Here is a 25,541-nt window from a genome sequence, read left to right as displayed (position 1 = left end):
TCTCCAAAACTTGGAATCGAATCCAGGCCATGAAAATATTCCTGGGCACCCATGGACCCTGATGTGAGCCTTGGTTCTAATGAATCCATAGATCGATCACCATGCATATAATGACATGCTGATGAAGTCTCTGGAACGACTACACTAGAACCGAAGTGCAACTTTGTTGGATCCATGAATGCATGAACCAGCGACATCATTGGACCAACAGTACCTATTGCTCCAGTGAATACGCTATTAACTACAGGCATTTGGACGATTTCTTCCTTCTCGATATAAATCTCCGCCATGTATGAAACTCTTTCGATCCAAAGATCGTACATTACATCAAGAGTTTCATCATCCACCACTGCGGAAACAGTATATTTGGAACTCTCCAACGGTTGACGAAGAAACAATTTCAGCTTGAACATCCCTTTATCGACCCCAATATAGTGGTAAATCCTGTCAACCAACTCCCCGTATCCAATTCTATGCCTCAAAGTTAATGTCCGGTTGGAAGTACGAGGCATATAACAAACAAAGTCACCTTCGTAATGTATTTGTCCTCCCCAGTATAGGTTTACCCGCAGAGGTCTTTCTACAGACATGTTTGTAAAATGAATCCCTATTTTGGGGACAATATATTAGAATTAGAAGTCCAAGCGTCCAAACAAATGAAAGAGAGGATGGACTATAAGTCGAAATTGGAACTATTATATAGACTAATTTCGATCCATATGTTTATGAAAAAATTTAAAACAGGTATGAAATATGCTATAAATAACGATAGCAATAGCCTAAAACTCCGAACGCAATCTTTAGAAAATTTGGACAGAGTCTCCCCTAAAATTACACTAAAACTCCCTGCCAACCAATCCGAAAAGGGAACCCGATTAAGTAGTAATCACATTTGCCACACTACATATTGTCAAGAGACCCTATAATTTTCAAAGTACAGGTGTAAGAAATGTATTTAGAAGTTATATATATTTGGGCTCCACATTCACATCTCATAAAAAGATCCACATTCACAATGATGTGATATTCTAGCTATGAATCTTACAAAATTAATGTTATTTTTCCAAATAACCTAATAGTGAGTTACCCTCACAAAGAAATATCTACAAAAATTTCGACATAATCTCCCCTATAAATAGCCTCAAACTCCCTGTCAAACAATCCAAATATCCATGAAATTCAAGAGCTCCAATCTATAAACTACATAATGTCAATAAAGTCTCAAAGCTCCAATTGCAAAACATACAATATCCAATGTACATAGTGTTTCGACCAAAAGTAATAGGGTCGATAAATAGATTTTAAAAAAAAATTCTGATGATAAATTCAAAAAAATTCTACAAATGGGGCATTTTGAGCATGGGATTACATCCAAAGGGTCTTCGCCTTCAGCAAATGCGAACTCACGGAGCTCGAATTTTCGCACGATGAAATCCACAAAAAATTTTAACAAAAAATAAAACAATAGCTCGCATTTATTATTATGAAATGGACGGATCCGAGCTCGGATAATTTATTGAAGCCCTCGGATCCAACAGGGTTCGGATCCTTCTCAACGGATGATCAGACGAGACCTCGGATCTGAGTAAACAACTATAAATCCGACCTCGGATCATAAGGATCCGAGGTCGGATCTTTCTGCTTTTAGTCGTATCCGAGCTCGGATCTTGCTTTTTCTGCACTAATTGCAGAAAAATTGCCAGTCATCGAAAAAGATAACGTATTTCCTCAAATCCACCACAAAAAATGCAAAAATAAGCACAACCCACATCACATTTACACCCAAATTTCACAACAAATCTGAACCTGCCCTTGGATGATAGTATTCAACTATTAATTAAACTTAAAAAGCTATACGTGAGGCATTGCAAGTGCAAAAGCCTAACCTTTATGCTGTTTGACAGTTGCAATGGGACGGCAATGCGGTCAAATTTTGGGAAGCGGCAAACGCGAAACCAGTCTTTCGATGCTCCGGTTTGCTCCGGTCTTTGGATGCTTCGATGTGCAGAAACCAGGTCTGTTTTCTTTGTTTTGCTAATCAAAAAATCCGAATTCTTTGTTTTGCTGTTCCACAGCTATTCAACCAGCTATTCTTTGTTTTGTCTTTTTTTTTTTTCGAAATGGGGTCTTGGCGGTTGCTAGGGGAGCTGGGTGAGAATGCGAGGTCACAAAGCTCGCATTCTCAGAATGCGAGGTCACAGAGCTCGCATTCACAGAGCTCAGAATGCGAGCTCGAATCGACCTCGCATTCGCAAAATGCGAGCTCGATGAGCTCGCATTCTGAGAATGCGAAGACCCCCCTTTGTAGAAACAAATCCAAAAACCGCCCTCGTTGTAGAAATCTTTTTTTTTTTCATCACAAAATAAGAATTCACCCGAGCAGAAAGAGCAGGCCTGTCTCTTCCCCCATGTTTTGGCTACTGTTCAGCCTTCTCGTCCTTGTAGAAAACGTTCGACAGCCAATTGTTCTCTGAAAAAGAAAAAAAACAAGCTCCTGCCTTTACATAGTCAAAATGAAAATGAACAAACCTGTCATTTGCATACTGAAAGTACAGATCCCGTCTTAGGATCTATTGATGAGTCAAATCTTGGATCCCTTCGTTCTTCTGCTCCTTCATGCTTAAACGACTTATGTGAGCATGGGGTGTCTTCCTCAATCACATTCACCCCTCTATCTTTTAGCCCTGGTCAGCCTACAGGTATTATTCATTCATTTTGCTAATCCTTTTTCTTCCTTTCCACGTCCAGCTTGTCAACCCCTGTTTCTTTAGCAACAAACAGTTGTTCGTTTTAAAATAATACAATGATTTGCCAGGCAACACAAATGAGGCCAGCGCATGCTCTGCTCCTCCTGTTGGTTTTACAGTCAATGCAACAAATTGTTCAACCGTTATATTGCCAGCAAAGAGGCAAACATGTTGCTCTTTCATTGTTTGTCATATTTGTGACTTTTCCATCCATATTCCTTTCAAATTAGATTTCTTTCGGACTTCCTTTTGAGTATCGTTCCCGTTACATAACCTAAACTGCAGGGACACTTCCTAGACAACGTCGCTCAAAAAACTCTAGGATTGATGAAATTCCTAAAAAATGTTTATTATTGCCTGATGCTCCCGATTGTCAATATTGTGGAGCTAAAAGATTCCATTTGGAGCCCCCTAGCTTCTGCTGCTCTCAAGGAGAAATTTCTATTGTTGCTCCTCCAATGCCTTACGCTCTAAAGCGTCTCTTTATAGGAAACGATGAAGAATCTGACCATTTCAGAAAATTAGCTCGTACTTATAACAATAACTTGTCTTTCACTTCATTTGCTGCAAAGTATGATCCAGAATTGACAAGGAATACAAGGGGAGTATATACCTTTCGTGTCCAGGGACAAGTTTATCATTTTCTAAATAGCTTATCACAGCCTGATGATAGAACTTGTGGAATCCATCTCTACTTTTTTGATACTGATGACCAATTAATCAACCGAGTTGCTGCTTCTGACAAGCTTCGCGAGAGCACTTTAAAGCTTTTGATGGACATACTTTCTAATAATCCTTATGCTAGATTCTTTAAGGATCTAAGGGATGTTCCTGATCTTGAAAAGCATAATATTGTGCTTAATTGCTTTCCTGGCCTTGACCAGCGTATTTATAATCTTCCTTCTACTTCTCAAGTTGCTGCTATATGGACTGAAAATGATGATGAATCAGTAAATAGGCAAGCACATATTCTCGTATATAGCCACTCAAATACTGCTCACAAGGTCCAGCATTATTATGCTTGTTATGATCCTTTGCAGGATCCTCTCTTGTTTCCCCGTGGTGAATCTGGTTAGCACCACGGAATTAAGCGAGCCTATAAAAGAAAGCGAACTGATCATTCCTGTGATGAAGAGGTTATCATTGATCCCTCTTCTGTGCAGGAACCATCTTACCTTATCGATTTAGAAAAGAGAGGCAAGTATATCTCCTATGTTTTATAATTTTCCGCCGTAACTGTTATCAAATAAACTTTTCTTTAGATGTTGATTTCTTTTTCATTCCCTATAGCTGCTGACCATGCAAAAAAGGATGAGCATACTGTATCAGCTAGAGAATATTACTGCTATAGGTTCCAAATCAGGAAGAATGATGAATCCATGCTATTGCATAGCCTTAGATTGTTGCAGCAGTTTTGGTTGATTGCTATGTCAAAATTGAAACATTGCGCCTGGATTTCCAGCGTAAGAGGCAAAATGAAATTCAGACAGAAATCCTTGAAGGAGTGCTAGATAGTGTTTCCATTGGTCAGACCGAAGGCTCAAAAGTTGGTCGAAAGGTTATATTGCCAGCATCTTTTATCGGTGGTCCAAGAGATATGAGGCGCAGATATCTTGATGCAATGGCATTGGTACAAAAATATGGAAAGCCAGATATTTTCTTGACCATGACATGTAATCCAATGTGGAAAGAAATTCAGGATTGTCTGCAATTTAAAGAAAGAGCTCAGGATAGGCCAGACCTGTTGTCAAGAGTATTTAAAGCAAAATTTGAAATGCTCAAGGCAGAACTTTTGGACAGAAAATTTTTTGGAGAAGTTGCTGCATGCGTTTATGTTATTGAATTCCAAAAACGGGGCTTTCCTCATGCACACTTATTATTAATCTTGAAACCACAATTCAAATTGCTTAATCCTGAGTCATATGATAGAATAGTTTCCGCTGAGCTCCCTGATCCTAAGCAGTTTCCTCATTTGTATTCTCTTGTTCTTAAGCACATGGTTCATGGACCTTGCGGAGACATGGGCAAGAATAGCCCTTGTATGAAAGGCGGTAGCTGTAAAAATCATTATCCAAAAAATTTCTGTGAACATACAACTCATGCTGAAGACAGCTATCCATACTATAGGAGAAGAGATGATGGTAGCAAAATAACTGTCCGCAGGTTTGAACTTGACAATAGATGGATCATTCCTTATAATCCATATCTTTTAGCCTTGCTTGATTGTCACATGAATGTGGAAATCTGTTCCACTTTGAAGCTAGTCAAATATTTATACAAGTATATCTTCAAAGGACATGATCTTATCAGCTTCAAAATTATATCTGATGATTCCCGTGCTGATGTCGATGAGATTAGAGAATTCCAGCAGGGAAGATGGATTTCACCCTCTGAAGCATTTTGGCGCATCTTTGAGTTTAGGCTAAACGAGATGACTCCAGCTATCTATACTCTGCAAGTTCACTTACCTGACCAGCAGCTGATTACTTTCAACAAGAACTCGGACCTTTTACAGCTGATGAGGAAAATTGACTTTTCAAAAACCATGTTGACCGAGTTCTTCAAAATGAACAAAGCAAATGGAACGGCTAAAACCTTGAAGTGCTTTTATAGAGAATTTCCAGAACATTTTGTTTGGTCTTTTAAATTTAAAACTTGGACTGAGAGAAAGCGTAAGATAGCCATTGGAAGGCTGGTCACGGTCAGCCCTCATGAAGGAGAGAGATATTACCTTAGACTCCTGCTAACTCATGTTCGAGCTCCTACGTCGTTTGATGACCTCTTGAATGTTGATGGCAAAAAAATGAATTGCTTTAGAGATGCTGCTTTGGGCCTTGGTCTTTTACAGTCCGACACATATATACAAGAAACTCTTGAAGAAGCAGTTCTTTTTCAAATGCCATCCTCTTTGAGGCTGCTATTTGCTACTATCCTTGTTCATTGTTCTCCAGCAGATCCTGGGTTTCTTTGGAACAAATTTCAGCTTGATCTTTCTGCAAATTACCACCGATCTCAACATCTCTGTTTTAATACGCCTGAAGAAATAAGAAATAAGGTCCTGCAAGAAATTAAAAAAATGTTCGAGCAAATGGGTAAGAGTTTTGCTGACTACCATCTAGCTGCAGACACTTCAGTAGATGTTCGCTATGATCAGCTAACAAAGGAAATTGAATTTGAAAAAAATATTGAAGTTCCAGCAGAGGATCTAATGATGCCTTTCAAATTAAATGCTGAACAGCGGCATGCCTATGATTTAATTCTGCAGTCAGTTTTCTGTCCTGTTGGCCAGAGTTTTTTTATTGATGGCCCTGGGGGAACCGATAAGACCTTCTTATATAGGTCTCTTCTAGCTACTTTGAGATCCCAAGGCCACATTGCTATTGCAGTTGCAACGTCGGGTGTCGCAGCCTCTATTCTTCCAGGAGGAAGAACAGCTCATTCTAGATTCAAAATACCATTAGATTTTTCTAGAAATAAAACCTGCCAGATTAGTAAACAGGGCAGTGTTGCAAAATTACTTTTTGAATCAAAGTTAGTCTTGTGGGACGAGGCTTTAATGGCCAAACGAGAAATTGTTGAAGCCTTTGATGGTTTGCTTAGGGATATAATGGACTGTGACCGTCCATTTGGAGGCAAAGTAGTTGTTTTCGGTGGCGATTTTCGTCAAACTTTGCCAGTTATCAAACAAGCTACAAAGCAAGTTCTTATAGAATCTAGTCTCCCTAACTCTCCTCTGTGGTCTCAGCTGCAAAAGCTGCAGTTGGTGCACAATATGCGAGCCATTTTAGATCCAGCATTCTCAGACTTCTTATTAAGAATAGGAGAAGGAAGAGAAACTGTTGATAGACATGGCGAAATAACTTTATCTTCTGACATGGTCATTCCTTATACTGAAAAAGAGGAATCTTTGAACAGGTTAAAGAATTTTCCCTCCAACGTATTACTTTTATCCATTTTTTTCTAGTTGAATGTTCATACATTCTCACTTATATTTCTTACAAACAGGTGGTCGAATCTGTTTTTCCAGATTTAATGACCTATTCAAAAAATCCTTATAGTATGATCAATAGATATGTCCTTGCTCCAAAAAATAGCTCGGTTGATGAAATAAATGACATGATGATCAAAAGATTTCCTGGAAACCTTCATGTGTACGTCAGTTCTGATAGAACCGTTGATCCCCGGCATCAAGGAGACTATCAAGATTTCTTGAATTCTCAAAATCCAAAAGGCCTTCCTCCTCACAAGTTGCTGCTCAAAGAAAATTGTCCAATCATGCTTATAAGAAATTTGAACCCTACAGAAGGATTATGCAATGGTACGCGACTCATTTGCAGGGAGCTAAAGCAGAATACTATCTGCGTAGAGATAGCTTTTGGGCAACATCGAGGCAAAAGAATTTTTCTACCTAAAATTCCTTTACAAGTTTCTGATAATGACAAGAATGGCCTGCCATTTATAAGGACACAATTTCCTGTCCGTGTCTGTTTTGCGCTGACAATTAACAAATCCCAAGGCCAAACACTGGATTATGTTGGAATCTACCTTCGCGAGCCAGTTTTTTCTCACGGTCAATTATATGTTGCTTTATCCAGAGTAAAAACTTCTGCAGCACTTAAAGTCCTTATCCTGCCTGGAACTTTTGATGGCATAAAAACTGATTGCAGGACTAGAAATGTTGTCTTTGAAGAAATACTCTGACTAACTAAACACTAGGACTGCATGTTAGACTTATTTATATTTAAGGTTAGTTAGCCATAATTATTATTTTGTTCTTATAATGTCTGCAATGCCATTCCTTATTCATACTGACATTTGATAGATATTCCCTTTATTGGTTTCCATTTAGCATGGAGAAGCTCTTATCCATGAAAGAAATTGTGCCTGATATGCAAGACTGGTCATGCAAAGTTATTGTTCAGGAAAAACAGCAGATTACCCAATCACTGTCAACGCCGACAAAGAAGCAAAAACTTATTTTTCTTGATACAGAGGTAGATAAATACAACTTCTATATTTAAAGTTTCTCTTTATATTATATTCATAATCACACCTGATTCATTCTTGAACATTTTCACTTACGAAATAGGGATCAAAGGTTGAGGGCATTATTTTCAACCATGATATTTCTAGGGTCGGACCAATCCTGCAGGTCTACAAAAAGTACAGAATATCGAATGCTGTGGTTAGACCAATCGACTCAAAATATCAAACGCCTGAACTGACAATGCAGTGGATGCTCACTAGTAAAACTGTCATTGAAGAGGATGCCGATGATGAAGATATAATGCCTGTCAAATTTAACTATACTCAATTCACAAACTTGGCACAGTACGTGGATCGTAGAGATAAATCTGTAGGTATGTATGTTCTGTGTTAGACATATATCATGCATTCCAAATCAGGACAGCTTTTACAACAACTTTTTCCTTTCACAGATGTCCTTGGAATAGTTATTGAAGCACAGGACAGAAGGGTCATTAATAAACATTTCAAAGAATCAGTTGTTCAGAAATTTGTCCTTGTCAATGAACAGTAACCGATCCCTTCTGCCGCTTTCCACACTCTTACTTAGTTCTGTTATAATTTGATGTCTATCTCTTACATGTCTTAACAGCTGCCTATTGCCTTCGTGTTAGATCACAAGCTGTCATACTTTCTATGTGGGATGATTTCATAAAAAATGAAGGGCAACAGATAATAGCTGAAATAGGCAACTACCCTGTCGTCATATGCCGCAGGCTCAAAGTTAACAACTATAATGGTAATTCTCCCTCTATACATCTTTATTTTAATTTCCATTTTTGTAAAAAATCTGATACAGAAAATTTGCCAATGTATCTTCATTCTTAATCATATAGGAGTTGCGCTGTCTACGTGGTTTGATTCTGCAATCCTTGTTGATCCTCCTGTACAGGAAGCAAGAGAATTAAAGAACTGGTATTGATTAACGATTTATATCATGTCAGCAATCAATCATATATAATCACTTGTTTTGATTATTTTTTTTGTTTCCTCTATCCCAGGGCTATCAGAAATACCAAACTACTTGCAGCAATCATTGATGAAAAAAGCTATATTAAGTATAACCCTCAGATATCAGCAAAGCCAGATCAAAAAACCACTTTGATTTCAAATGTCAGACCATCACAAAAGGTTCCAGCATTTCTTCATCTAATCTGTCATTTAACTGTCCATTTGCATATTAACATATAAATTAACACTGTGGCTTCCATTACTGTCTTTTAGAATATATGGGTTAAAGCAAGGTTTTCCTTTCAGCACATATTCCAGAAATACTGGTATATGAGCTGTAAAAAATGTTGTCGGGGCACTGCTGCTGCAGATGGAGTTATTTTTATGTGTAATACGTGCAAAGAAAAACATCCTGCTCAGCCTAGGTAGTTACTTTGAAATTCATTAATGTATATATTCTACTTATTTATTGCTAACTCTTCTTTAATACATATGCCTCACTCAAATTTACATACATCTATAGGTGTCGCTTTGATATGGATTTATGTGATGATACTGGTGCCATCACAGCTTCTGTTTTTGGGGAACAAGCTGAAAAGCTCCTAAAGTTCACTGCTCTTGAAATAATGGACCATTTTAAGCAGGTCTGTTTTCCTTGCAAAAAATAACTGTCAAATTATTATCACTTCCATTTAATTGTTATTGTAGCAGACGTCTGCATTGTGAATATAATGCTTATTTCTCGTCCATATTTTCCTTTTATAGAACATTGAGCTCCCTCTGGAGGCTGTCCATAAGGAGTTGGAGTCAAAGTGGTTTCTCATACATATAAAACCAGTGCAGGCTCAAATGTCTGATGCAAAGCAACGCTATACAGTTATCTACTATTCTGAAGTTCTCAATAGTGATGCTGTTGATTCCCCTGCTGAATCTAAAAATGCTGAATCCAAAAATCCTACTTTGTTAATCGAGCTGCAGTCTGACACCGCTGACATCGTCACTTCAGGTATTAACTGTTTAGCAGTAACATTTAATGGTATCTATGACATAAATAAAACCTTTATTTCCTTCTCAGGTCAAATAATAATGCCTCATAAACATCTGTTCAAAAACTCCTTTGTGCTACTGATTCTATTATACAATTGACTATATATTCATCTATCATTATTAGATGTAGCCTATATAGACATATATTACTATTTCGCCTTTGTTAACAAATTTGATTTTCTTACAGGAGCCACACCTATTCAAGAAACCAAACCAGCTTCCAAGGCTAGACAATGTCTAGCTCAAAAATTGGAACTCTTAGCTGATGAAGCCAATAATACTTCCCGTACTGTCAGTGAAGGCTCTAAGAAGAAGTCCAGGCTCATGTAGACTGGTGTTATTTCCTTTTGTGTTAATAACTCCAAATAGGTAGCTGTACTGTATATTGCTATCAATTACTTTTTGTTCACCGCCTTATTCTGCCTGAGAAGCCACGCTACCCATACCTGATCCCCTTCTTTTGAACTTTATTTTGTTTGATGGTTTATTCTCTTAGGGGAACTATGCTGCCAGTGCTTGATTCCCTTTGTTGGAACTTGCAGCTAAAATTAAAAAAACTTTTATGTCTTGTTCCATTGCTGTTCTAACAGGGCATTTTACTGTCATTTACTTTTTTCCAGCTATTCCATCTTTACATTTCAATCCGATGCTCATTACCCTTCAGTTACACCAAAACACTTTAGTCACAATTTTACTGAAGAGTTATGTCCTTCTGCATTAATTATTCAGTGGATATAACAGATATAGTATCAATTATAATATGTACTTCTCTGAACATCAGCATTCTCATCTACTAAACTGCTGGCCCAACATGCAACCTATTATATTTGTTCTGCTGTGATAAACAGGCATCACTTGATAGTATATATATATAAGTCTGTTTCCTCTTCCATTCCTTCTTACTATGTGCATGCCTTTGCTTATAATTTACTACAAATCTCTTTCTCTATGCTTTCATAGCTCACACTTATGCAACTACACTGACCAACTGCTCTCATCCATTCGTCTTAACACCTTCATGGCACAAACATCTATCGTTTCTATGAATTCCTCTCACAGCACGAACAATGCTCCACAAACATATTGCTTTCTTATTAGATGCAAAAACAAAGGACAGGTAATAATATTTGTCTCCAATGTCATAGCTTTCTTATGGTTTATTCTTCAACTTGCGTTCAAACATGACTGCCCTTTTTATGCAACATACAGCCTTTGCCTGTTGAATTTCAAATATTGCTGAGCCAACACGATGACACAACAATCACCTTCAGACATGGATTGCAACGATGGACTATCTCAGTTAGAAATAGTTGCTTTGAAGAAGGATGGATAGAATATTGTCACCTGAACATGACAAAAGAGCATGATATGCTATTGCTTCGCCATGCTGGAGATCTAATTTTTGATATCATTCATTTCTGTGAACTGAAAAAACAAGTCTATCTCCGTTGAACAGTTTCCCTACCGAATCTTTTGCATCAGCAAAACAGTATAGGTTCACAAGTTATATTTCCCTTTCTAATTTAGCAGTCTATATATACCACTTACTATATTTTACAATATTATTCTTTCTTCTTGTCAGATCCTACCTTTTTATCACTTCATCAGCAAATTGTTTCCTCATCGCTAAGCCTGGATTTCTCTCAAGATCTGTCCAATTCAATCTGCTTTTATCAGACGTTTGACTCAGCATATCCAAATTCCTTGGTAATCTTCTTTTCTATCCATCGTTTCTAAACAGCTTTCCTCCGGCAGAATAATTTACCCTTCTTCATTAACTAACTTACATTCTCTTATTTGTAGAAACTCCCTCGGTTTGTCGATCACTTTTTAAATAGTAAGAGAACTCCAACTATAGTTCTAAAAACTGGCAACAACATCACTCAAGTTGGAATAAAGCGCAACCGACTCAAACAAAATTGGAGAAAGTTTGTTCTGGACCGTCATCTGCAGCATAATGATATGCTTGTCTTCATTACAGAATCACAGACAAGCTTTGCTGTTTTAATCTTTAGTAGTGATGGAATTGAGAAGATTTTCCCTTGGTACAATATCTTTCTGCTGTGCTTTTATGGTGGACGGATATCCACTTACATATGTAATGCTTCATTAAATATATAATCAGTTTATTATTAACCTGCTTCTCGACAAAAGGACTGGTCTGTCTCATTTTTACTGCAATGCATATTCAACAATTTACTCTGCCCAGGAATATATTCCCTTGCTGCAAAATTTTATCAGATTTCTGACAATGCAGTGACCTACATGAACTGAACATCACACATGACCCAACACTGACCAACCAAGCTATTCTTTTCTCCCTACAATATTCCTTCACTGTGCATTTTATTTGCAATATCTATTCTATGTCATAATACAGCTTCACCCATTGAAACAAGTTCCTTTCTTTTAATTAACTAGTAATAGCTCACATGCTTTGTACGTAATTGTAAATCTTAAAATATATTATTTTTCAAATAACTAATTTTTTTTTAAACTTTAATCATGAATATCATAATATAGTATTTTTATATTATTTATTTTCTAAAGCTAATTACTTTTAAAAATTTTATCAAATCAAAAAAAAATTAGAAAACATTCCAATATAGTTCACATACCCCTTAGAATTCAATTTAAAATCATAAACCAAATACTTTTTCATTTATAACTTAAACTTTAACATATCAAATATTGACAATATTATGTTTAGCCAAAATTATAGTATATTCATGACAATATTACATATAAACATGAAGGTAATTTCCAAATAACAAAAATCAAAATCAAAACTACTTGCACTTGCACTGCCTAATACCAACATTCATACTTTTTATATAATAATAATGATTGGTATGTATAATAATAAAAGATTGAGTCCAAGGGTAGGTAAATAATTTTTAATAAAATTTTTTTAATTATAATTATCAATAACATTAAAATATAATCAATTGGAGTGTTTTATTTCTTTTAATAGGTGCCGCATTAAAATCATATAAGTATAATTTAGGGATAACAAAAAACTAAGATAAAAAAATCCTTACAGTTGCACTCCTTAATACCAACATTCATACTTTTTATATACTAATAATTTAAATTATAGTATTTACCAACCCACTATAACAAATATTACAAATTCTCCACTTTAGATATACAGTTGTGCGCCCATACTTATTGTTCCTTTTCGTATAATTTTCCAGTACCAGCCACGGCCATCTTACTTTGCACCAAATTATTCGTTCACCTTATAAGCATTAAAAAAGGAATTCTTGATTTAAATCAAAAGTCTAGAGCTACTAGCAGACAAAATACCACAGGCCTAACAAAGATTCCTTTACCGCATGCATTATACTGCTAGATTTGCAACTTCATGCCTGTCAATCTCTTTACTTGTTCTCTTTTCAACCCATCACTCAACTTATTACTCATATTTACATTTCCTACCACCCTACAAATCATTTACCATTTCTCTCCTACATATTCATCACCTGCTACCAATAAATCACATTTAGTTTCTTCTGCAAATAACCAGCACGCTCAATCTTCTCTTCAAAGTACATCCTGCTAAACAATACCCGCAAGATGAACCCTTCTACCATGCCTTTGTCTGCTATTCATCCATCCTTGAAACATTGGGGAGTTACTGTCCAGGCAATTGAAGCAACACATGTGAAGTCTAACTCAATTCTTCAGCAACAATTTCAAACATTTGTGCTTGCTGACGCAGAGGTAATATATATCCAAGTCTTCATTTTACCTTCAAATCATCAAACTAACTTCAATACAATTTAATACTTGCTAATCACAGGGTACGACAGTCGAAATGCATGTTCCTCAGAGCATTCTCGATCAAACAACTGAACTACTTTTACCGTTTAAAACATACCACATCTCTGGAGCTTTGGTTTCTCCGCCAATTACTGATACTGCCATCAGTCAATATCCATTTCATTTCATTGCTACTGAAGATACTTTAATTGAAGAAATTCAAGAGGCTGGTCAGCCTTCTCTTCCTCTTCATTTCCAGCTACATTATTTCTCTACATTAGCCGTAATTGCTGACACTAATCAGCTTATAAGTAAGTTAGTCCTCACACCATGCGATATCTTTTCCACCTGCCAACAAATTACTAGCATCCTGATATTTTTTTTTAAAACTTCCTTAGATGTCATGGGAATTGTACTACATGCTTTACCTGTGAAAACTATCACTTCTGACAGAGAAACATCCATTGCTCGAGACTATGTCATTGCCGATCGAGAGTAATAACCTTACCTACTAATTCATTTAGTTATTCCGTACATCATATATCTGAATAAACTATTCACATAAATATTTATTCTTCCTGTTTTTGCTAGCATGAGGCCATTCATTTTAACTTTGAAGAATGACTTCGAACAAGCCAATGGTCCTGCAATTGCAGCTGCTCAAAACGATTTTCCAGTCATCATTGCCATAAGAATGAAAGTCACAACATAGAACTGTAACCAAATACCTACTATTTATTATTTAAAAAACACCATCACACTTATAAGCAAAAAAATCTTTTTCGTTCTTCTTGCTGTTCATATTTTCTTCCTTTTTTCCCCTTATATCCCAGATCTTAGTCTTTCAACTCAAGATTCAACCACTATTTTGATATCTCCAATAGTACAACAAGCAACGGATCTGCATCACTGGTCAGAATTTTTTAGGCACTCTATATTCCATCATTCCAATTACTCTGTTCCACCTTAACTTTTCCTTTCTTATTTTAGGTATCATCACAACGCACCTCAGCTAGCACAGATGGTCCATGAACACAGCTATACTAATCCGCACATCTTTCTTCCTCCCCCTCATTACAATCAAATCCATGACATAGCTGCTCTACTTCACTTCGTAAAATTCTTATACTACTGGCCAATTTCACATCTAAACTTCTTTTTCATATTTCCTTGTTAATATTTCCCTATTCCTCCTCCTATTGCTTTTATTATTTTATGTAGAAACCAAGGACTGCATGGATTAGAGGTGTCGTCGAGCTTGATTGTAAACCTCAAGATTTTACCTACATAGCTTGTCCCAATTGTTATCACCCAAACAACTGTGTAGATGAACGGAAAATAACTTGCAAATACTGCCAAGCTAATGTTGATCTCCAACCCAGGTACTTATAAATAATATACCCTGTTTATCTTACTCAATCTATACCTCCAATCGCATGTACATCACCTCATTAATTCAAGGGCTTGCATTCGATCTGGATCACGGATTCAACTGACACTCTATGTCTTACTGCTATGGGCTCTGAAGCCGAAAAGCTAGTTCAATTTTCAACTGCTGAACTATACTATTTGCAAATGGAGGTAAGTACCTATTTTCTTTTATGCATCACTTGTTTCGGTCTCTTTTTCCCAACAACTTATTATATTCCTTTCACACTTTATTCTCACCAGAATATAAATATAACTCAGCATCTCCAAACAATTCTCCACGGAAAAATCCTTACATGCTACGTCAAACCCTCCACATCAAAGTTCAGAATGATCAGACGCTCAGCTTATCAAATGATCACTTACTACACTATGGATGAAGTTCACAACATTGACAACCTCAACTTCAATAATCTCAACATTAATCACTGAAGACCTACTTATTCTGTTTTCTAAATCTACGTTCATTAGTATTAATGTTTTTTTACTTATCTGTTAATATGTTGTTCATTACAATTTCTAAATTTGTTACTTTCTACTTTCCAATTCTTATTACTTTACTCAACAACACTGGGCATGCCAATCTTTCAAATCCACACCGCGCTTATGCGCGGTGCACACCTCCTAGTAGTTATCTAACGTGTTTATGAGCAGGCTCTGTTCATAGTAACGTGTCATCTGGTTGTAATGGATTTGTTTGTGACCGTAAATTATTTGTCAAAATTTATTTATTTACATTATTAATATATTTTTTAATTATTTTTTTATCTTACATATATCAGATTAAAAAAATGTCACAATATTTTTCAAAAAAAAATCCAAATATTTGTTACAAGTTTTGGTTTACAAATTAATATATGCTGCATGATTTGATAAAGTATAGCTGCATGATTTTCACCTGAGCATCCTTCATCATTGTTGTTGCTGGGCCTTCATCTTTTTCTGATTGAATAATTGTGTAAGTTCCACCAGAGAGGGACAAGAAACTTTAATCGCAATCATATTACTAGAAAAAGGTAAATAGCAATTCATTATTAAAAAAAACTGAAAGCGTTATTAGACAATTCCTCATTTCTTGGTTTTACAAATGACGACGTCACCGACTGACTTTTTCTACACGGAGCCCTTCTAGAGAGTTGCCACTTGCAATAGTCCTTGCCTCAAACTCCGTTCAACATAGTTTTAATGGTTTTGAGTAGGCGGCATCGTTCTCCAGTTGGATTTGAAAGTTCATGGAGCAACATGATTTCAGCTCGAGTTAAGCAATTGCAGAATTGAATCCTTTGTAAATAAGAAAGTCCCGGCTTGCCAAGGGAAAAGGGTTTTTGCAATTTCAATCCATAGAGGATTTCATTAGTTTGAATCTAGTATTACTATTTTGGGCAAAATGCACTTTACTCCCTTGTGGTTTAGCAATTTTTTACAAAACACCCGTATAGTTTTAAAAGCTATATATTACCCTCTTATAGTTTAAATTAAAGTGTCAAAGTGATGAAAATGATCATTTGTAATGGAATCTATGAAAATGTCATAATTATTCTTGTTTAAAAACTAAAATGATTGAAGTGACCAAAATATATAAATATAATATATATGATACTTTAATCTCGTATGATTTTATGGTTTATTATATAACCTCTTTATGATTTAGTGTTTTACCATATTTTTAAAATATATACATAAACCTTGTGGTTAATAAATAATTTTTAACTTTACATAGAGGTACTGTTGACATTTTAGTTGACTCCGTTATAGAATGCAAATTCTATTGTTTTGACATTTTTATTCAAATCATGAGGAGGTTATGTATGGTTTTTGAAATTATATGGGAGATTATGCGAAAAAGCGCTAAATCACATGAGGGCAAAGTGTATTTTGCCCTACTGTTTCGTTCTTATGGTTACTTCTTTCGCTACTTATAAATTTTATTTTGGGTTAAAGAAATGGGTCAAACACATGTACTCTACGAAGACCAGAAGTTAATTGATTATATGTACTACAGTATTGTGATTTTTGTAGGATTGGGCAAGGTTTTTTTTTTTTTTTTGTATGATTTTCAACATGCAATATAGCATGGATTATGAATCTCTTGGTAGGATATTATTGCAAAAGGTTCTTCGATAATTACAGTGAGGTTCAACAACATAGGAATCAATATGTTTGACCCATAAATATTTTATGGACCCAATTCAAGAGAAAATAGTTTTCTATAATTATTTAAATGCTTCAGTGAAATTTATTTTTACCGGAAAGAAGTGCTCCACTAAAAGTCTAAAACGTCTAAGTTCAACTAGAGAATGAAGACTAACGGCTCATGTCTCATTTCTCTGAATAATATTTGAAATTATTATTATTATTAGCAAATTATGTAAGCTCAACAAACCTATTGATTTTTAGTTGAAATTCTATTAAACCTGGATTATGTTTGATAACCCAATTTAGTACTTAAATTTAATGGATTCATAGCTTATTATGTTCAGATGCGTTCAATAATTAAAACTAAAACATATGGATTAATTAAGTGGCAACGAATTTCCAATGCAAAACTTGTTCTAAAAAATAAGTGATAAGTGAATAATCACTTAATGTGATATATAGTTAAATGTATCAAATTTAGTATTTAACAATTCAGTAACTTAATGGATTCAGATTTTAGACTTTAGATTTTAATTTTCAAGTTTCAATTTTATCAAATGCACCCTTAAAGAAAAGACTCCTATTCTCTAAATTGAAGATTAAAGAATGCTATGGATTGCCTATCTCTCCCCACCTTACTTGAAAAAAAGAGGAAAATAAAAATCTTAGTACAAATACTTAATTTAACAGCTTTAGTAAGTTTTTTGTTTTGAAGATTAGGCTCTTGACATTAGCAAGTAATTTACACGTATCTTGAAAAGCTATGTGGCATAGGGTAAACATTCAACAACAAATAACAGTGCAGAAAAACACCCTGTTTTCATGCCAATTACATGACTCAAGCATATTAGAATGCAAACTTAGAGTTCTTGGGGAGAGAAGTGCTGCATTATCACTTTTGTGCACCACATACCTCCCGAGCTCTTCTTCTTCAGCAGCAATGGAAAACAACACGAAGCTGATGTATGAGCTTGCATTGTTCATCTTCAAGGTTACAATACAGTAATCCAGCTCACTGAACAGAAAATCAAAACAATTGTGACGTATAAACTTTCCAAACTTGTGAAAGATGATAAACAATTATCCAACATTTTTGTCATTGAAAAGAAAAAAACATTATTCTCATTGATATGAAGCATGCAGTATCAATTATAAGGGGTGAATGTTCACAGCACTCTAGTTCCTCCACATACATATTTGAAGTTCAATTAGACTGATCTAATTTTATGGCAATAAGTACACAGAGTCCCAAAGAACAGCAAATTGTATCATGAATTTTGTTTGAAAATCGTTTCTCGATTAGCTTTAATGTTATCCGTTGAGACTGGCAATATCAATGACAGAAAAATAAAGAATGAGTCCATGTACATCTAGCATTGCACGTCAAATGAAACATTTTGCAGCACATTCAAACGAAGAGGCTAATTGGGTATGAACCATTGCTAATAATTTCGTCCTTGGCCAAATAGAATGTAACAAGTTGAAGTTAAAGAGATTTAAGATGTTCAAATCTTTCAGTAGTTCAGAGAGGCAGAGAAAACACAGAATTTTGGTCTCTTTCAATTTGTTCAGCAATCAGCATGCTACACCAAAGGGAAAAAAAAGTTTTGGTAATTGATTTATGAAATACAAATCAAGAATGCAGATAAAAAACTATCAAAACTGCCCTGAAGATGAACAAGCTAAATTATTACCTTTCTTTTTGCAGACCCAGCAGGAGATGACTAAAAGCATATGTTTGGGAAACCTGGGGAGAACCACCTATTGGTGAAGCCTCCATCAAAGCTACCGCTCTCTGATGTGCAAAATTCTCATCATTGATTACTAACTTCATCTTCAAACCTGTCTAGTCAGTGAAAATAACTTCTGCCCCCTGGCAATCTTGTAAGAAATGCAACAGCAAAGGGTGGTGTCTTTGTCCAACAACATGAGGTCTGCTTTCTAAGACTCTGGAAAATACCATCGTAATGTTACATTTCAGTATGAATTCAGTTATGACAGCTAAGGAATGCAAATAAAAGGTATGATCTAGTAACCAGTACAAGAAAATGGAAAAAACCAGGTTCTTTCACAATCAAATGACATGTTAAGCACCTAGTAAATGTACAATCTTAAAGATTAAAAACTAAGCTATATAGCATAGGACAAACATTCAAAAGTACATGAAAGTGCAGAAAAACACCCTGTTTTCACTCAAGCATACTTTGATAAAAACTTGCACCAATTCCCTTGTATTTTTAATAAATTGGGGGGAGGTTAAAAAGAGTTCTTGGGGAGAGAAGCTGATGTTTGAGAACCATCATACCTCTTGGTTTCTCCTTCTTCAGCAACGATGGGAAACAACATGAGACTGATGTTTGAGTACCATCATTGCCTTCTTGTTCGCTGTCCCTGCTTGTATGCAAGGTAACAATACAGTAATTCAGCTCACAGAACAGAAAAGCAAGGTAATTCCGATGTACAAACTCCTCAAACTTGTGAAAGATGATAAACAACCCTCGGTGAAGGTTTGCATCACTCTAGTTCCTCAACAAACATATTTGAACTTCGGTGGGTGTCAAACCAGCAAAAATAATTCCTACTCTTAAGTCACGAATTAAATCCACTATGGTACTGGAGCAGGGACTTAGGCTGTGCAATGGGTTACTAGCTTCACCCTGGTGCCAGAGTTTGCTTGATCCGATATACCAAAGTATCTTAATTACGTGAAAGATAAAATTCGAATATAGCAGTGAGTAGGGTCGAATCCACAGGGACTTGGGAATTTATTTTGAATGAATGTAACATTAAATAAAAATGAGGGGATTGATATGGAACTGTCTAATTTAATTTCTCAAATAAAAAATAAGACAATCGCAGAAAAAATAAATAACAATAAATATTAAGTAAATTAACGGAAGGAAAATCTCTAGTCAAAGGTATAATCTCCACTAATGGTTCGAATCATTGATCACAGATGCAGAGATAAAATCTTTCATTTACAAATAAACTGGTTATGGTTGTCAGCAAGCTCTGGCAACCTGCCTAACTTTCCTGATTCGATAACCACAACAAGCTCTGTGGTTATTGCCCTAGCCAATTAAGCAGTCCCAAACACGCTCTTAGGGTTTAACTTATTGACAGTATTAATCATTAGACTGGCCACCAATTATAACCAACAAACACACACGCTCGGTTTATTTAGGCTATATCATATATTTCCGCAACAACAACTCAAAAGTTTCTACTACAATTGAATCATGTCACTTGCCACATGCACTAAAATTACCCAACAATTACGGATTGAGCACTCTTAGATGGCTGTTAATTACTCACACAATTAAACAGTGATCAAGTATTTAATTGCAAGAAATAATCATATGCATAAGTGAACAGGAAATATATAAATACTTGCAAATTAAAGAACGTAGGCAAATCAATTCGATCTCACAGTTTTGTCGAACCAAAGCTTCGATTTAACCTCTGACTAGATGAAGAAATTAGCCACTCCTCATAGTTGAATTGCAGCCAAAAGTACTACTCGAGTTCTTAATTGAAAAAGGAAAATAAATTGGGAAAAGGAAGGAAAAACTGGACGGAACAGAATGGCCTCCGCTGATTTTCAGAGTCTCTCCTCTTTTGTTGAACCCGAGGTCTTATTTGACCTAGCGTTCCCCCAAGGCTTCTTTGGCGTTTCTTTCTTTTTTTTCCAAAAATGGGCCTCGTGTGCAATTGAAGCTCAATGGGATGCGGGCTTTCTACTGCATCAGTTGTATTGTTCTTTGCTGTAAACTAACCAAAAGCAAAAGCCCAAAACGCTTGCTAACTTGATGCAGTAACAATCATCAACCGAACAAGGCATTGTAGATGAATACTCCTGGATGGTTTCCACACCCCATCATCCCTGATGTAGCGGTTTTCAAGTATCAACTAAGAAACTTGTATCAAGATTTTCTTAATGGAATTTCCTCAGTTAGGCTTCAATTTCTCCTTTTCTGCCTCAATTGACTTGAAGTTCCTAAAAATCACACAAAAATTCAAATATAAGTAGAATCTAGCAAATTATCACAACATTTGGTCAAAATAAAGGGGGAAATATTAACAAATAAACTGCCTAATTTGCGCATTAACAAACTTCAAGGAGACTGATATAATTTTATGGCAATAAGAACACAGAGTCCCAAAGCATAGCAAATTGCTTCTTGAATTTTCTTCACAACTGTTTCTTGATTAGCTTTAATGTTGTCCATTCAGACTGGCAATATCGGTGACAGAAAAATGATGAATGCTCCCATGCACATCTAGCATTGCACATGCAATGAAACATTTGCTAACACATTCAAACAAAGAGGCTAATTGTGTATGCACCGTTGCTAATAATTTCATGCTTGGCCAAATAGAAGGTAACAAGTTGAGTTTTTAAGATGTTCAATATCTTTCAGTGGGTAGATGCAGAGAAAATCCAGAATTTTGGTCTCTCCCAATTTGCTCAAAACCAGGCTTTGTTAAAACTAATCTTTGAAGAGAAACCAGGGTCTGCCCAAAAGAAGAGAATTACGGAGAATAACTTTGCAGAAAAGAGATGGAGAAAAAGAGTACAAGAGACTGAAGAGCAAATATACGTCAATGAGATACAAAAAATTTATACACATATATATGAGTGTGAACTTTAGATAGGAAAATCTCACCGGATCACTTGAAATCTCCTCCTCCAAGTAGATGCCTCTTTGGGGAGTGTATCGTTGTCTTAACAGAGGACACCCATAGACTTTAACATGATTTAACTTTGTGAGTCGTCTCATGGCGGCCTCGGGTGGTAAAGACCGAAGGTTTTCGCAATTCGATAGCTGTAGGGTTTCAAGGGACACAAGGTTTCCAATCCAATCCGGTAGCACTTCTATTCCTCCAAAGTTGTCCAGACTTAGTGAAGTGAGGGTAGTCAAGTATTGAAGCTGGTGTGGTAGGGACTCCGTGTGAGGTAACCCTTCTAATCGAAGCTCACGGAGTGTTGATGCTGATCTTAAACCAGACCAATCAAAATCATCGACTAAGGAGTCATCTGAGGAGAAGGGACTGTTGATGCTCAATTCTCTTAAGCTAGTGGCAAAAGCAAATCCATTGAACCTGTGAGGGATCAATTTGGGACAGTCGCTTAAGTCGAATTCCTCGAGAGAAGGCATCTCCTGCAAATTAAGCGAAAATGATACCAGATTGGGGCACCACCCCACCGACAGGGACCGCAGAGACCGGCATGACTGGAACATTTTGTCGGATATACTGGTCAACCCTTCGCAATTATGAATACTCAATTGCTCAAGGCATGGTAGGGGGCATTTCTGTCCATTTACTCCCAGACTAATTAATCTTGGGCAGCTGCTGATGGTCAATCGCCGCAAACTCGATCCAAACAGATCCAGATCAGGCAGATCCCTAAGATTGTCGATCCAAACAGATCCTCAACTCCTCAACAGAAGCAGTGCCGTAACCTGTTTTTATACATGGAAGAGTGGTCAGTTGTGGGCAACTTTGAATGCGAAAATTCCTCAGCACGGGAAAGACATCTGCTTCTGCTTCACCTACTGTTGACCTCACTTGGTCTACACCTTTCCACTCTACCAAATTCCCCATATCTGCTACCCAGAGTTGTTCAAGGGCAGGAAAGAATTTTCGTCTTCTAGTGCTGCTCCCTGATGCTCGTGATCTGCCCTCCTCCTCCTCGTTAATAGCAATACCGTAGAATTCATCTCCAACAGATCGAATCTTGGGCAATCTTGTCAAATAGAGACATTTGAGGGATGGCAGTTGCCCTAATGAGGGGAGTTCACTGCATCTCTTGCAGTCTTCTATCTGTAATGTCGCCAATTTTGACAAATGGATAAGCCATTGTGGAAATTTATTACCCATAAAAGAATGAATTCCCAACCCTTGCAAATTTGGGTGAGGTTGGAGACCTTCCAACACATCCTCCTCACGGTTATCGCTTTCCCGATCCCCACTCTCCCATTTAAACACCAAGTGAGACAGATCTGGCTTTTCGAACAATTTTGCTTGTGTAGCTGCTTCTTTGCCCTTCACTAGTCCAAGATTTCTTATCACCAACGATCCTTTCAGATATTTCAAGGTCCCAAGCTCTTCGATACCACGACCCCTCTCTTGACTTATATTAAAAAACTCTAGAGTTTGAAGACAAGTCAATCGTCCCATCTGCATCGGCATCTTAAATTCCGCATCACCATGGTGGTAGTTTAGATGCCTCAAGCTAATCAAATCGCTCATCTGTTTTGGAAAACCTCCTTCAAGTGCATCATCACGAATCGTTACCGTCTGCAAATTATATAGCTTGCAAATAGATTCCGGCAAACTTGTGATTCCAGAAGATGAAATGTCGAGCAACCGCAAATGTAGTAGTTTGCCAATGGAGCTCGGTAGAGACTCGACATCATATCCAGACAATTTGAGAACATTCAAGCACTTGAATCTTAAAAGCATGTTCATGTCAGTAGATACGCCACCCTCTAGATGGAGAAATAACGTGCGAATTGATGCTGGTATTGTCCCATTTTCTTCCAAACCTTCAGAAGAGTTCAATGCCAGGTAGCGATCCTGATTGCTGCTTTCTGGATTGAGAATTGATTTTGCAAAATCATGCACGAGATCGTGCATTTTATAGTATGTTCTCCACGGCTCTTCGACTTTTTCCAGCAAGGAATTTTGCAACAAAATCCTCAAATACTTGCCTCCTGTTTCCTCCATCACTCTATTATTTTTCTGATCTGGTAGAACAAAACCTTCGGCAACCCAGTGCTCAATTAGTTCATCTTCTTCTAATTCAGTGTCCTGGGGAAAAATCGAGCAATATGCAAAACATTTCTTAACTGATGCAGGTGATAAATGATCAAAGCTCACCTTAAGTATTTGATCGATCTCTTCATTCAAGAGACTCTCTTGCACAATGGAGTGCCACTTCTCTCTTCTGTTGTTAAGCAACAAGCCACCAATCAAACTTGCCGCCAAGGGTAGGCCATCGCATCTCCTTAAAATTTGCTCCTGTATTGCTTCCAATTCTTTTGGTATTTCTTCTCCTGCAATTACCTTTTCTTTCAGCATACACCAGCATGCATCGTCTGATAGCTTTCTTAGGAAATAAGGACCATCATTCATTTGCAAATGTCTAGGCACAGCATTAGCCACTGGTCGTAGACGAGTAGTGAGAATACACCAGCTTCCTTTAGTTGTACTAAGTCCCAAAAATGTGGTGAAGAAGTCACTCCACAATCCCTGTTCACGATTCCATACATCATCAAGAACAAGGAGAAATCTTTTTTCCCCAAGTTTTCCTCGAATTTCTTGAACTATGGCTTCCCTACCATCCACTTCAACCTTTGTTCTTGTCAACGATTCTAAAATGAGTTTGAACAGCCCCACTATATCAGTTTCTCTAGCCACACAAACCCAACTCTTTTGGCCAAAGTGCCCATCTATTTTTGGATTATTGTAGACTGATTTCGCCAGAGTTGTCTTTCCCAAACCTCCCGGGCCTGTTATGGGAATAACAGAAAGAACCTTTTCAGATGGGCTCGATAACATGTCCACAATCTTTGACTCGTCGCCGGATCTTCCTACAACGTTCGGAACGACAATAGAGTCGGTCTGTCTGCTTGCCGTGGCACCAGCGGCATCAGCAGGGAGTGCAGCTTCTTTTTGCTGCTTTCTGGCCAATCCCAACTCATTGGCTCGCTGGTTGATCCTCTCTAGGCTGGTGTTGATGTCCCGGATCTTTGAAGCCAAGCTGGAACTAAAGCCAATTGCATTAAAGAAGGAGAAGAAGAAGCATACCTTCTTCTTCATTGGTTGATTTCGGTACTTCACCTCCCGACGAAGATTGTCGTAGTGGAGCTCGTCCAGCACGGTATCAGCTTTAAAAACCTCATCCTCTAGTTGCTTGAGCCACTCTCGCACCCCTTGGCTATGCATTTTCCCGTCAGCATCAGCCAGGAAACCTTGGATCATTGCAGCAGTATTGCTTAGTCTCTCCAACTCCGCTTCGACCTCCCGAACCATACCAATGCGGTCCGCGGCAATGGAAATGACCATCTCTAAGACGACCTTAACAGTAGCACTGATAGCAGCGTCAGCCATTGTTTCTTGCTTGGAATTGGAACTAGGATCGAAAGGTTTCTGATATCAGAGATGGAAGGAATGTTTCAGCAACAAATGGTAGAAATCAGAATAGAAGCCCAGAATAAGAGAGAGATGATTAAACGATTCCAGTGGGTTGATGTGTGCGATTCAGATTAGTATAATTGCGATTAATGTAACAGTGCACAAAACTGAAAAAGAGTTGACTTAACTAAACTGATTGAGGGGCTGGCAACAGGAGACATAGATCTGAAATCTCGCCCTGATTAATCAATTTATTCTACTTTATCTATCTGGTTCATTTATTCAATCTGGAAGGTATTA

The 25,541-nt window shown here is 37.0% G+C and overlaps 2 protein-coding genes across 2 annotated transcripts in view; both read right to left on the bottom strand.

The window, feature by feature from the left end:
• Positions 1 to 22,486, bottom strand: part of LOC113778806 (probable disease resistance protein RPP1) — a 43,148-nt gene extending 20,662 nt beyond the window's left edge. Inside the window, exon 1 of the mRNA XM_027324335.1 lies at positions 21,767 to 22,486. Coding sequence (XP_027180136.1) covers positions 21,767 to 22,342 — 576 coding nt within the window. The 5' untranslated portion in view covers positions 22,343 to 22,486. The remainder of the gene's footprint in view (positions 1 to 21,766) is intronic.
• Positions 22,487 to 22,508: 22 nt separating this feature from the next.
• Positions 22,509 to 25,442, bottom strand: LOC113765895 (putative disease resistance protein RGA3). The gene has a single exon (XM_027310139.1). The coding sequence runs from the start codon at positions 25,215 to 25,217 to the stop codon at positions 22,509 to 22,511; it is 2,709 nt and encodes a 902-aa protein (XP_027165940.1). The 5' UTR covers positions 25,218 to 25,442.
• Between the last annotated feature and the right edge of the window lie 99 nt (positions 25,443 to 25,541).

The sequence above is a fragment of the Coffea eugenioides genome, chromosome 1 (genome assembly GCF_003713205.1).
Source record: "Coffea eugenioides isolate CCC68of chromosome 1, Ceug_1.0, whole genome shotgun sequence".
NCBI classification, from domain to species: Eukaryota; Viridiplantae; Streptophyta; class Magnoliopsida; order Gentianales; family Rubiaceae; genus Coffea; species Coffea eugenioides.
The sequence above is the reverse complement of the archived record's forward strand: the minus strand, read 5'-3'. Positions and strand labels throughout refer to the sequence as shown.

Coding starts and splice junctions, on each gene's coding strand:
- LOC113765895 (XM_027310139.1), bottom strand. CDS start 25,217: ATGGCTGACGCTGCTATCAGTGCTACTGTTAAGGTCGTCTTAGAGATG.